We start from the raw sequence: 12,103 nt of genomic DNA, 5'->3' as shown, positions 1-12,103 counted from the left end.
CAGAAACACTAGAGGAAGACCTCCAATCTGTAGTGGAATGGGGACAAAAGTGGTTGGTCGCGTTCAATGCTGCCAAGACTAAACTAGTTTCATTCAATAATTACAAGAAACCCTCTCTACCACCAATAGCAATGGCCAACGACCCTTTATCTGAGAGTCCATCTTTCAAACTCCTTGGCCTAACGTTCACAGGAAACATGAGTTGGAACAATTACATTGAAGGCATTGCCAGGGCCGCTGCAAGAAAGGTAGGCTCTCTCTACCGTGCTAGAAAACTACTAACACCCGAAAGTATCCTGTACCTCTATAAGGCCACCATTCGCCCATGTATGGAGTATTGCTGCCACATCTGGACTGGTGCATCTGCTACTAGTCTCTCGCTCCTTGACAAGGTTCAAAAGAGAGTCGCAAATCTGATAGGCCCTGAACTGGCATCTAAGCTTCAGCCTCTGTCCCATCGACGAAATGTTGCATCCCTCTGCCTGTTCTACAAGTATTTTAGTGGTGAATGCTCTGATGAACTGCAATCACTTGTGCCCCCACGACGCGAGCACCCTCGACAAACCCGACAGGCTACTAGATCCCACCCCCACACTGTAGAGGTCCCTAGATGTAAAAGATCTTTTTACTCCAATAGTTTCTTCCCCAGAACCGCAAGACTCTGGAATTCCATTCCAGGTCCCTGCTTCCCCAACAGTACTGACGTGCAGAAGTTCAAGTGTAACGTGAACCGACACCTTGCTGCCCAAATCCCTACATAGTACCCCAGTAGTTGTTGCCCCTGATAGTAGCCCCCTACACCAAAGTGGCAATTTGCCTTGTTTGGGGTGAAAATGTAATAAAAAAAAAATTAAAAAAAAGTAACAAGCCACCTCTTTCCCCATTTTACCACTTGCTCAAGATCAGAGGAGAGAGAATCAGAGAGAACTTGGTCATTTACGGTCTTAGATGTACTACCATAGATAGTAGTGTCATCAGCATAGATGTCTACGAATGATGTAAGGATGTGATTTGAAAGATCATTAATATAGATCAGGAAGAGTGTTGGGCCCAGGATGGACCCCTGAGGGACTCCAGCATTAATACTAAGAGCTTCTGATTTCTGCCCATCAACCACTACTCTTATGAACCTATCAGAGAGAAATAATTTAATAAATGAGAAGACGTTTTCAGTTATACTGTAACTAGAGATCTTGTGAAGTAAACCTTTATGCCATACTCTATCAAAGGCCTTTGATATGTTAAGAGCAATTGCCCTAGAAAGGTAGCCTCCATCGAGAGATTTGCTAATCCTATGAGATATAACTGTAAGCACATCTGCTATAGATCTAGCAGAACGGAATCTGTATTGCATGTCACTAAGAAGGTTATTTTTGCTGAGATGGTTGATTACTTCTCTATTTAACACAGATTCCAGCACCTTACTCATGGCGCACAGGAGACTTATTGGCTTATACTGTGAGGGAGATGAGCGATCACCTGAATTCTTAAATACGGTACATTTTACAGATCTGTTTCACTCACAGGTAACAATCAATATTTTGTAAGTCAACATTACATATTTCCTTCCATGGACTCATAAAAAAAAAACAGAATGTTCTCAAAGAGAAAAATGCATAACCATGTAACATGTAAAATTCAGGAAGAACTAAAATAACTCCCGTTGGCCTGTATCTGGTGGGCAGCCATCTTGTTTTGATAAAATAAGAAAACATTGACTATTAAGATGAATAAAACCTTAAAATTTGGAATATAAGAAAATTGTTATTTATTTATATACTAGCATGGACACCCGCCGTTGCCCGGGTGGACATGAACTTCGGTTTGGACACAGCTGCTATACTAAGGATATGGAGCACTTTCAATTCCAATTGGCTCCCATGAGGCATTTAAACCTACAGAGTAAGTGGAATACTGGAGTGAGGGAGAGAGAGATAGTGGAAAGTTCTAGTAGTAGCAGATAGGTATCTGTGGCTGCTAGATTTGGTTTGGGGCATGGCTGGGATCAGTCATTGGGATCTATATCTATGAGATATATTGTGTGTGTGTGTGTGTGTGTGTGTGTGTGTGTGTGTGTGTGTGTGTGTGTGTGTGTGTGAGTGAGTGAAATAGTGAGACAGCACATCTTATTATGGTGGATGTAATAATTATTTTCAGAATGTACCTTAAATTGTATCTCTTCTTCTGTTCGAACCGAATACAGAAGTTGTACCTTCCCTGGCTGGTAGCAGCTAGAGTTGCCTCCCTTGATCATTTCATTGTAGTCAGCCATGAGGTTCATCATGCAAAAGAGTGGGTTGACACCAATTCCACCTCCGATCAAGAGAATGTCATACTTTGGGTCTTCCGATCCAGGATTGTAGTGGAAGTCGCCACCAAAGGAGAATGTGATTTGCCGGCCGACGTCACACTGAAAAATAAAAATGGTATCAAGTCTCATCAGACTAACAAGAAAATGAAAAGACCAAACTTCTCTTTTTTCATCATCTGAACCCTATCATGTCCCAATTGAAATGAATGGCGCTCTTCTTGGGGAAGCTGCATGTTTTGACAAGCTTCTGGAACTGATCTTCACTCCTGATCTGAAAATGTTATCAAAATCACTGGAAAAATGATTGGATCACTCTTCCGCTCCAGTATGTATCTCACTGCCGACACAATCCTTTATCTGTATAAGAATCAAGCACATCCTACAATGGAATACTGTTGCCACATCTTGGCAGGAAATGTTCAGCATGCCCTATCCTGCCTTAACAGAGTTCAAATCTGGCTTTGAAACCTAGTAGGCGATGCCCTTTTCTCTTATCGGCAACCTCTTTCCCACAGAAGAGACGTTGTGAGCCTGTCTCTGCTCTATTGTTATTTTCATGGCAAGTGCTCGACTGAACTCCAATCTTTCTTTCTGTTTTCCTTGCTGTACCAACATGCAGAAATTTAAATGTAATGTGAACAAACGTCCTGCTGAAAACCTGCTCACTTATGATACCCCCTATAAATCTTACTTTAATCATAGTAGCCTCTTACGTCTTAAGTGGCAATATGTTTTGCTTCGGGGTGAATAAAAGCAAAAATAAAAGAGATAAAACGTTTGTGGTAGCATCCTTCATCTTCAATGGCAACGCTTCATCTCAAACGCTGCTGTTCTTTCTCGCTACAACATATCCTCTCTACAGCAAGCTCTCCTCTTTAGACATCTAAGAGCCAGGTACGCCCTAAAATGGAGTACTGTTGCCACATCTGTGCAGGAGCTGCTCGGCGTGCCCTATCCAGCTTTGACAGAGTTCATAACCGGCTTTGAAAGCTAATAGGTGATGCCCTTTTCTCTTACCTACAACCTCTTTCCCACAGAAGAGACGTTGCCAGTCTGTCTTTGCTCTATCATTATTTTCATGGCAAGTGCCCCTTGCCAAACTTTGATGAAAAGACTTAACGATCTACAACCATTATCAACAATTTCCTCTACTCTCTATCTGTGCCTAAATCTAGATGCAGATTTCATAAACTATCTGCCTCTCGAGCACCATTCCGTTGGCCTGCTTTCCAACCGACTACAGTATGGTAGCTTTCATGTCTAATGTAAACAAGTTCTTGTTATACCGTCCCCCTTAAAAAAATCAAATTCTACCCAACTTACACCAGTAACAATTACTTACATTCATTAACCCTTATCCTTTAGTGGCTTTCAGGCTTTGATAAGTGGTGACTCCTATGTAAAAAAAAAGAAGATAAATAATAAGCGACTTAATCGTGAAACGATTCCAATGAACGCTAAAAGCAAATGGCTCTAATTGCTACCTCTTTTCTTTCTCTACTCCGTTTGGATTCACTTTCTCTGTCACTTTATAAAACAAGAAAGTTTTCACATGAAAATGTTAACTCAAATAATTTTCAATCAATAATAATTGTTTCAAGCCTCAAAAGTAACAAGTCTATGTTTTTTGTTTTTTTTACATAGGCATCACCACTTATCAAGGCCCAGAGACCACTTGAGAATAAGGGGTAAGAGTGTACAGTAGTCAATTGGACAATATAGTAATCGTTAGTAATGGAAATTCGGTAAATTTGTTAACTTAAGTGGAACGGCTCATCAAGAACTTTTTTATGTTGGACTTGAAGACAACCATATTGTAGTCAGCTGGAAAGCAGGAAAACGGAAGACAATTCCATAGGAGTGCAGTTCTAAGAAAGAAGCTTTGTTCATGGAATCTACGTTTAGGTTTAGGCACAGATAAAGAGTGGGGGAAATTATTGATAGTGTTTTCTGCTAGATGAGTCTTTCTTGTGAAAGTTTGGCGAGGGGAGACCCTAGATTGAAGCTCAGTCAAACACTTGCCATGAAAATAACGATAAAGCAGAGACAAACTCGCAACATCTCTTCTGTGAGATAGAGGTTGCAGGGAAGAGAAAAGGACATCTCCTACGAGGCTACGAAGTCTATTTTGAACTCTATCAAGGCAGGACAAGTCCTTTCTAGCAGCTCCTGCCCAGATGTGGCAACAGTACTCCATCCTTGGACGTACCTGAGTCTTGTATAAATTGTATTATATGTAAAAATAGCTCTTATATAAATATAAAATGGCTCTTATATAAATTATATTATATGTGAAAATAGTAAGCCACTACCAAAAGCTAGACACCCACCCTCCGCATGGTAGCCTTATTCATCTTGTGCATACATTCTTATATACTAGCAATGTCAGACGAATAGAAATGAATTGCTACTCATGCTTTTACAAGAACAAGATAAACCAACACACACCCATAAAGCCTGGGATGGTGGACCACCTAGAACTGTGCAGGACCCAAGCCATAGCTCAATTCACAAGGAACATGTCATTTCAGCTTTGTTGGTTTTTATTTGCTGCTTTTAGAAAAAACTGATGAAGGGGAGATAATCATACTTTTTACATTTTCAAAATAATTATTTAGTTGGGAAAAGATTTTCATTAAAAACATTATGTTCGCCGTCGCCTGCGATCCACATGTGTCCTTTCTCTTTTATCTTTCCCTTCTCTTTCACCATTGTAACGTCACTTTGTACACTGGTTCGTCCATTTGCATATATGTCATGTGGCTTCTACTGATACAAGCACATCAGCGGCTCCGTTACATATGGATTAAAACTCACGTGTAATATATTCATGTTAGCATTCTGTAGATGTTTAGTGAAAACAGAGACGCTCTGATATTACTGTGGCTTTTCTGTTAAAACTGCAAAAGTATTTATCTAAGCTAGCATGAACGCCTGGCAAAGCCCGGTCGTAAAGTATGCTTAAACATGATATTTTAATTTTTGTAGATTTCGAATATATTATTATAGAGTTAATGTTCTATCGATTTTTATATATTATAAAGTTGCGATTTCAAAAATTAAAAAAATATATCCATATGACTTGGGTGCATTAGCTTGAATAGAAACCAAAATAAAACTTATGAAAAACATATATATATATATATATATATATATATATATATATATATATATATATATATATAGTAAGTTATAAAATATATATGGCGATTAAGCTAAGCAGAATATTCTGCGTTTCATCCACGATAGGATTCATCAGGCTTATGCGAGAATTTTGTGGTTGTGTTGCGTTTTTATATAAGCACCTTCTATTGAGTTTAATCAACTTTCGAGTTTCCACGGCACTCTTCCTAATCAGACAATGACCAGGCATTTAGAGGTCAAAGGCTCAGTTGACATCCGGTTGACCCATTCCTTTTTGTGTGCTATTTTGTGCGGGGGGGGGCATAGATATCTAGTGTCCTGACCTATTTTAAATCTAGGTTAATTTTTTTTTTTTTGCTAGTTTATATATATATATATATATATATATATATATATATATATATATATATATATTTTAAAATAGGAAAGCTCACCAACAATTGGTATGTATTTTTTAACATTATTTTATTATTCCGTGTTTTGATTTTTCATTTAAAAAGGTATCACATTTAGATCATTGTAATAATGTTTTAAATCATTGAAATATAGGTTTTTACGCGTTTCAAACGTTCTGTGTAGCGTCCTCTTCAGAAATTATTCAAAATGTAAAATATTTAAAATGTGTTCAGAAGGTATAAAAGCATTTTCGCTGTCAATTTTGGTTACATGTTTCCCCGAGCAGTGGAATTGTCTGTAAATAATTCTAAATGTTTTCGCGGGTGTGTTCCACCCCTACCCTTCTTATTGGGAGTCAGACCATAGTCATTGCTGTCGTTTGCTGTTCCCTCTCTTTTCTCCTTTTACTACTTTTTATTTATTTTTTTTATTACTTGGGTGGAAGTGAGGGCCGCGTTGGTACTTAGTCAAGTGGGTGCGTAGGGGTGTGTGTGTGTGTGTGTGTGTGTGTGTGCGTGTGTGTGTGTGTGTGTGTGTGTGTGTGTGTTTCCTTGTATTGGTTTGTAGAATTTATGTTATATGTCTAATAGTTTTAAAACATTATAAATTTATTTGATTTCCCTAGAAAGCAAATGTGATACAAGTTCGTTTGTAATGTGTGTGAGGTGGGGGGACCAACTTCTCTGAAACAGGGGTAATCGGTAGGGATGTTTTCACTTAATTGTGATTTTGATTTTTTTTGATTTTTAGATTTTAGTTTTTTTCTATTGTGATTTCGTTTTAATCTTAGTCGAATGGGGCATTCACACACACACACACACATATAATTTGAGGTTGCTACTTTCCAAAGGTAGGGTAACCAGTGAAATATAACGAGGTTCATACAAGAGTGCTCAATACAGAAGTAGAGCAGGTTACATTTGTCTTTACATAAGCAGTAGCTTGTTGCTACACAGTCATGAGCATGTTTCGGTCTTCTAGTATTCAGTAACTAGAGACCTCATCAGGCAACAACCCTTATTTTCGAAAACGGAATTCTACATGAGGAGTGAAAATCCGTCCTCGGCAAAAGAAGGCTTTTAAAAAAAAAAATTTTTTATTCTTTTGTCGAGGATAGATTTGTGTGTGTGTGTGTATGTGTGTGTGTGTGTGTGTGTGTGTGTGTGTGTGTGTGTGTGTGTGTGTGTGTGAACTCAATAGAAGGTGCGTATATAAAAATGCGAGACAACCACAAAATTCTCGCATAAGCCTGATGAATCCTAGCGTGGATGAAACGCGGAATATTCTGTGTAGCTTAATCGCCATATATATTTTATAACTTACTACCTAGCTCTACCTATGTATTGAGCACTGTTGAAGTAAATACTTAAAGTTCACGCATAAATTTACACTTTCGTATATTAATTTATGTGATTAAATGAAGTAGCTATATGTATATATAACTCGAGCTCCTTAAGCCATAATCGGAACCAAAACCAATACTTATGGAGAATTTTTGGTAAAATTATTTATGAAAACGAAATACATGACTTAAATGCCATCAGCTATAATCGAAACCGAAACCAAAACTTATGAAGAATTCTTGGTAAAATTATTTATGAAGAAATGGAAGTACATAACAAGCGTGGCACAGAGAGTAACACACATTCTATCTTGATAAATTCCGCTCAGAAATACTGAGTGCCGACGTCGATAAAGGATTCAAATCCGCACGACTTTATTAAAGTCGCGTGACGAAATCTCCACAAGGCACTCTATATATACACAGACTACACATAAACAAACTATACGCCATCTTGTTTGCATATACGTATAATTAATCGATAACAAATAATTATTTTACGAGTTATAATAAAATTTTCTCAACAAAATCGGCATCTCAATATTATTTAAAAACTTATACCTTCATCAGTTTAGGACTTAATTCGTTTTGTTTATAAATAATTCAGTTTAATTTGACATGAACGAAATGTTTCGATTAGAACAAGGGAGGTAATTCGTCTTTTTTATAGTTGAATCGGAATAAAAACCGGTATTTGTATCAGAATGAAGAATCGGTCATTGTATTGGAATTGGAAAAAAATTGGATTCCTCCCATCACTAAATTTTATCCTTTGTCTCAGTCGTACTTTTTGAGGAACTATTTTCTTTGATGTAAATCGAGAGAGTTTAGAACTGAGTAATTAGTCCATCAACTAAAAGAATAACTTGGCGCATGAATACGGTTTGTTGGACTATTTCTTCGAAGCATGTCTGCATAAGTATGGTTTCCAATTTTAAAACAGTTGGGGGTCATACAACACAAAGAATAAGATGGAGCTTCACTTTTCGTGAAGATTTTTATTTTCAGTTCTGCCATAATAAAATTTATTTTCTATTAAACAACGGGGCAGTATTTTTCTTCCGTGAACTAGGGGAGGGGGCTTTACATTTAGCTGTTGCAAATATGAAGTCAGAAGGACCGCTGATCTCACCTAAAAATTTTGTTTATTTTATTTACTTTGATACAAGGTCAAGTGTGGACTTGATGAAAGTATTTCTCTGAAACAAACTGGGTTTGAACTAGGCACACCTAGCTTTTCAGGTCGTGTCATTAAACCACTTTGCAACAGTCATTTATCCATAAAGTTTTATGTATTATGGTTATGAATACCTAATCAATTTCATTCATTTAATCTAATTTTATTTAATTACCTTTAACATATTTTTTCTTAATATTCTTTTGTTATATAATCGCTGTGGCCGATTGTTCAAAATGTTTGTGTCCAGTCTATATTATGTTTACATGTACTCTTATCGCTGGTACAAAATATATATACACACTGACAGTGAAGTAAAAATCACAACACAGTTGATCTCCAAAAATATATTATCGTCTTTGTTTCATTTCGACAATCAGCTTTTCTGTGACAAATTGTTTTTCTTTTTTGACGTTTACTGAAAGGCGCTAGGGGGGTGGGGTGCAGCCTCTTTCTCTTCTTGACTGACTTTCTTTAATATTTCTTTTGTCTAGTGTCTCAACCGTTTGACCGATATCTGCTCAAATATTTATGGGTCAAATTATGCCTTCTGTTAGACAATAGATGGGAGTACCGAATTCTTAATATTTGCATCCATTTGCGTGTGTGCAACCCATTGAATGTTTTTCTTCCCAGCGTTGCCTGCCAATATCTAACAATATTGCTGCAACTGATGTATTTGATTTCTATGAAGCCAGTTTGTTGTTCTGCACACATGCCTATCTGCATCAGAGACAAACAGCCAAATTGTATAAAGAGTGGACCTGGCATTCAAAAACACCACTGTGTCTTTACCAGATCACAACTATGCAGACCTCCATAGCTAAAATGAAAACTGTCACAACTGGGATCCTGCCGATTGCAGCTGTGATTCGCTAACCCTAAGTGCTCGTTAATCCTATAAGGCATTCCAAATTAGTGCCGGTTAACATTGATAGAGCGTCACATGCCTGGTTATTTTCTGAAGAGGTGTTCGCTGAATATGCTTTTAAAAACTACTATGAACACATAATAAATGTTATGAATACATAGAAAACTGTTATGGATACACAGAAACTGTTATCAATACATAGAAAACTGTTATGGATACATATAAACTGTTATGAATGCATGGAAAACAGCTACGAATGCATAACAAACTGCTATGAACACATAAAAATTAGTTATGAACGCGTAGATAACTGCTATGAACACCTAAAAAAAAAATTCGGAACATGTAAAAAAAATAACTGCATCACTGAAACACCTACCTTCGTATGTACCCACAGTGTTGGTGCATGGTCACTGTATTTCACAGCAAGCTGAATAACTCCCGTTTTTTTAAACTTTAATGGACTTGTGCACATTGTGAAACTACCCATCCGTTGCAATCCAGGAATCTTAAATTCAAGCCTGAAATAAAACAAAGTTGTTGTTGTTGTTGTTGATGATGATGATGATGATGATGATGATCATCATCATCATCATCATCATCAGTTTAATTACGATGTGCATAATTATGCAATACTTTCTAAATTAGAAAAAGCATTTTTAAAACAAAACAAAAAAATAAACTACAAAACCTTTCACTGTCGTGAGACAATTTAAAGTTTTTCTTTGTAGTACATACAACTAAAATTTTATGTGCGTATTTATGAAGGGTGTTAGCAATGCAGAAAATCAGTATGGTTAAAGAAATTACAAACAAAAGCAAATAATCGAAGACAATATTTTGTTTATGAATCTTCACAAAATTTAGTTTTACCCCTTAGCAGCCCTTTTTGTGGATGGAAACCGATTAAAAAAGTTTCCACGGGTTTGAATATCCTATGTACCAAATTTCAAGTCTTTAGATCAAAAATTTGTTGAGCATATAGGTTGAGTGTTGTCCTCACACACGCACGCACACACACACACACGCACACACACACACGCATGCACGCACGCACACACACACGCACATGCACGCACGCACACACACACGCACACACACACGCGCACGCACACACACACACACACGCATGCACACACACGCATGCACGCGCACACACACACGCACGCACACACACACACACGCACACACACACACGCACACACACACACACACACATTCTTACTTTTATAGATATATAGATTTATTTTATTGATTCCCGACTGCTGAAACAACTCTTCTATAGACAACTAAAAAAAGTTAAGTGCACTCACGGTGACCAGAAGAAGCGATACAAGGATCTTTTTTTAAAAGCAAAATATGGTATTAGTACAGACACATGGGAGACCCAGGCCAAGGACAAGCAACACCAGGACAAGACAGATTCATAGGTTGGAAAGGATTAGTCACTAGTTATTTCCAGAACTGTGCCAAAACCAAAACGTAGATTCCTTGAACAAAGCTTCTTTCTTAGAAGTGCACCCCAGTGGAACTCTCTTCCGTTTCCCTGTTTCCCACCTGACTACAACTTGGATGTCTTCAAGTCCAACATAAACAAATTCCTGATAAACCGCCCCCTTAAGTAAGACACTTTATCAAATCTCCAATACTAACGATTACAACGATACTATCCCATTGATTACTGTACACGCAATAACCCTTATCCCCGAGTGGCTTCCGGCCTTGATAAGCGGTGACCTCCATGTAAAAAAAAAAAAAAAAAAAAAATGTTCGATCATAGTTGAGGGCGACCCAAAAGCTTCATTTTTATTGGAAACTGCACTAAAATCTAGGGGAGAGCATCACTTTTTTCCATGTATTGCTCTACTTATATTTAATCCTCATCTTATAATGCTGAGTGTTTAGCAAGGAGGTGTTAGGTATCATTTTTGAGACTTGCATATATCTCCACTGAGAACTGAACCCCAATCTCCCGGCCTATGAGCAAGCACTAAATATTATACCAAATACGTCTAGTTATATGAATAAAATTTAAAAAAATCAACCTACCATTGGCCAGCTTTGTAATCCAATTGTTGATGGTTACTTACTGAGAGATTAAGAGATTTTATTGTCGGAGTCATGTCCCATATTTCTGTAACAGTTGCCGGAAAATTCACCTAGATTTAAAGAAAAGAAATAGAACATCGTTAGAACTTGTTTTTCCATCAAAGCACTCATATACATATCAACTTAAAGACTTTCAACAACACCGGACGTATCCTTTCCTCCCTCTATGAGCGGTTGACTGCTTAAGGTTAATTACCACCAGAAAAGTGAAGAAAACAAAAGAAAGCTATATACAGCATGACCCAGATATAAGAGACTGGGGAGGGGAGAGAGAGAGAGAGGGAGAGAGAGAGAGAGAGAGATATAGAGAGATATATATATATAGACTCTCTTATATCCGGGTTATACTATATTCGGGGGTTCTTATATCCGGGTTACGCTGTACATTAACACAAGCTCTAATTTGGGACCAGATGCAATATCTCTTATATCCGGGCTTATATATATATATATATATATATATATATATATATATATATATATATATATATATATATATATATATATATATATATAGGATTGATATGTAGTTTGCTTGAAGCATTGTGTGGGATAGGTATGTAAAAGAGATTTAGAAGGCTGTCACAATGCGAGGAATGAATTATAGTCGCTGTTGGTAAGAGGAGACGAGAACAAGTGGCGATTTACAAATCAATAAGTACATATATATATATATTTTTTTTTTATTATTTTATTTTTTTTATTATTTTTATAAATATATATAAAAAAAATAAAATAATAAAAAATATATAT

General features: G+C 37.0%; 1 protein-coding gene across 1 annotated transcript in view; it reads right to left on the bottom strand.

Moving 5' to 3' along the window:
• LOC145247528 (oxidoreductase NAD-binding domain-containing protein 1-like) overlaps nucleotides 1–12,103 on the bottom strand; it is a 67,571-nt gene that overhangs the window by 9,207 nt on the left and 46,261 nt on the right. Inside the window, exons 3-5 of the mRNA XM_080109355.1 lie at nucleotides 11,291–11,400; nucleotides 9,621–9,762; nucleotides 2,165–2,410 (exon numbers count right to left, since the gene is read on the bottom strand). Of these exons, the coding sequence (XP_079965481.1) occupies nucleotides 2,165–2,410; nucleotides 9,621–9,762; nucleotides 11,291–11,400 (498 nt within the window). The remainder of the gene's footprint in view (nucleotides 1–2,164; nucleotides 2,411–9,620; nucleotides 9,763–11,290; nucleotides 11,401–12,103) is intronic.

Source organism: Euprymna scolopes, chromosome 25 (assembly GCF_053919585.1).
Source record: "Euprymna scolopes isolate OS-2025 chromosome 25, ASM5391958v1, whole genome shotgun sequence".
In the NCBI taxonomy this organism is placed as follows: Eukaryota; Metazoa; Mollusca; class Cephalopoda; order Sepiida; family Sepiolidae; genus Euprymna; species Euprymna scolopes.
The sequence above is the reverse complement of the archived record's forward strand: the minus strand, read 5'-3'. Positions and strand labels throughout refer to the sequence as shown.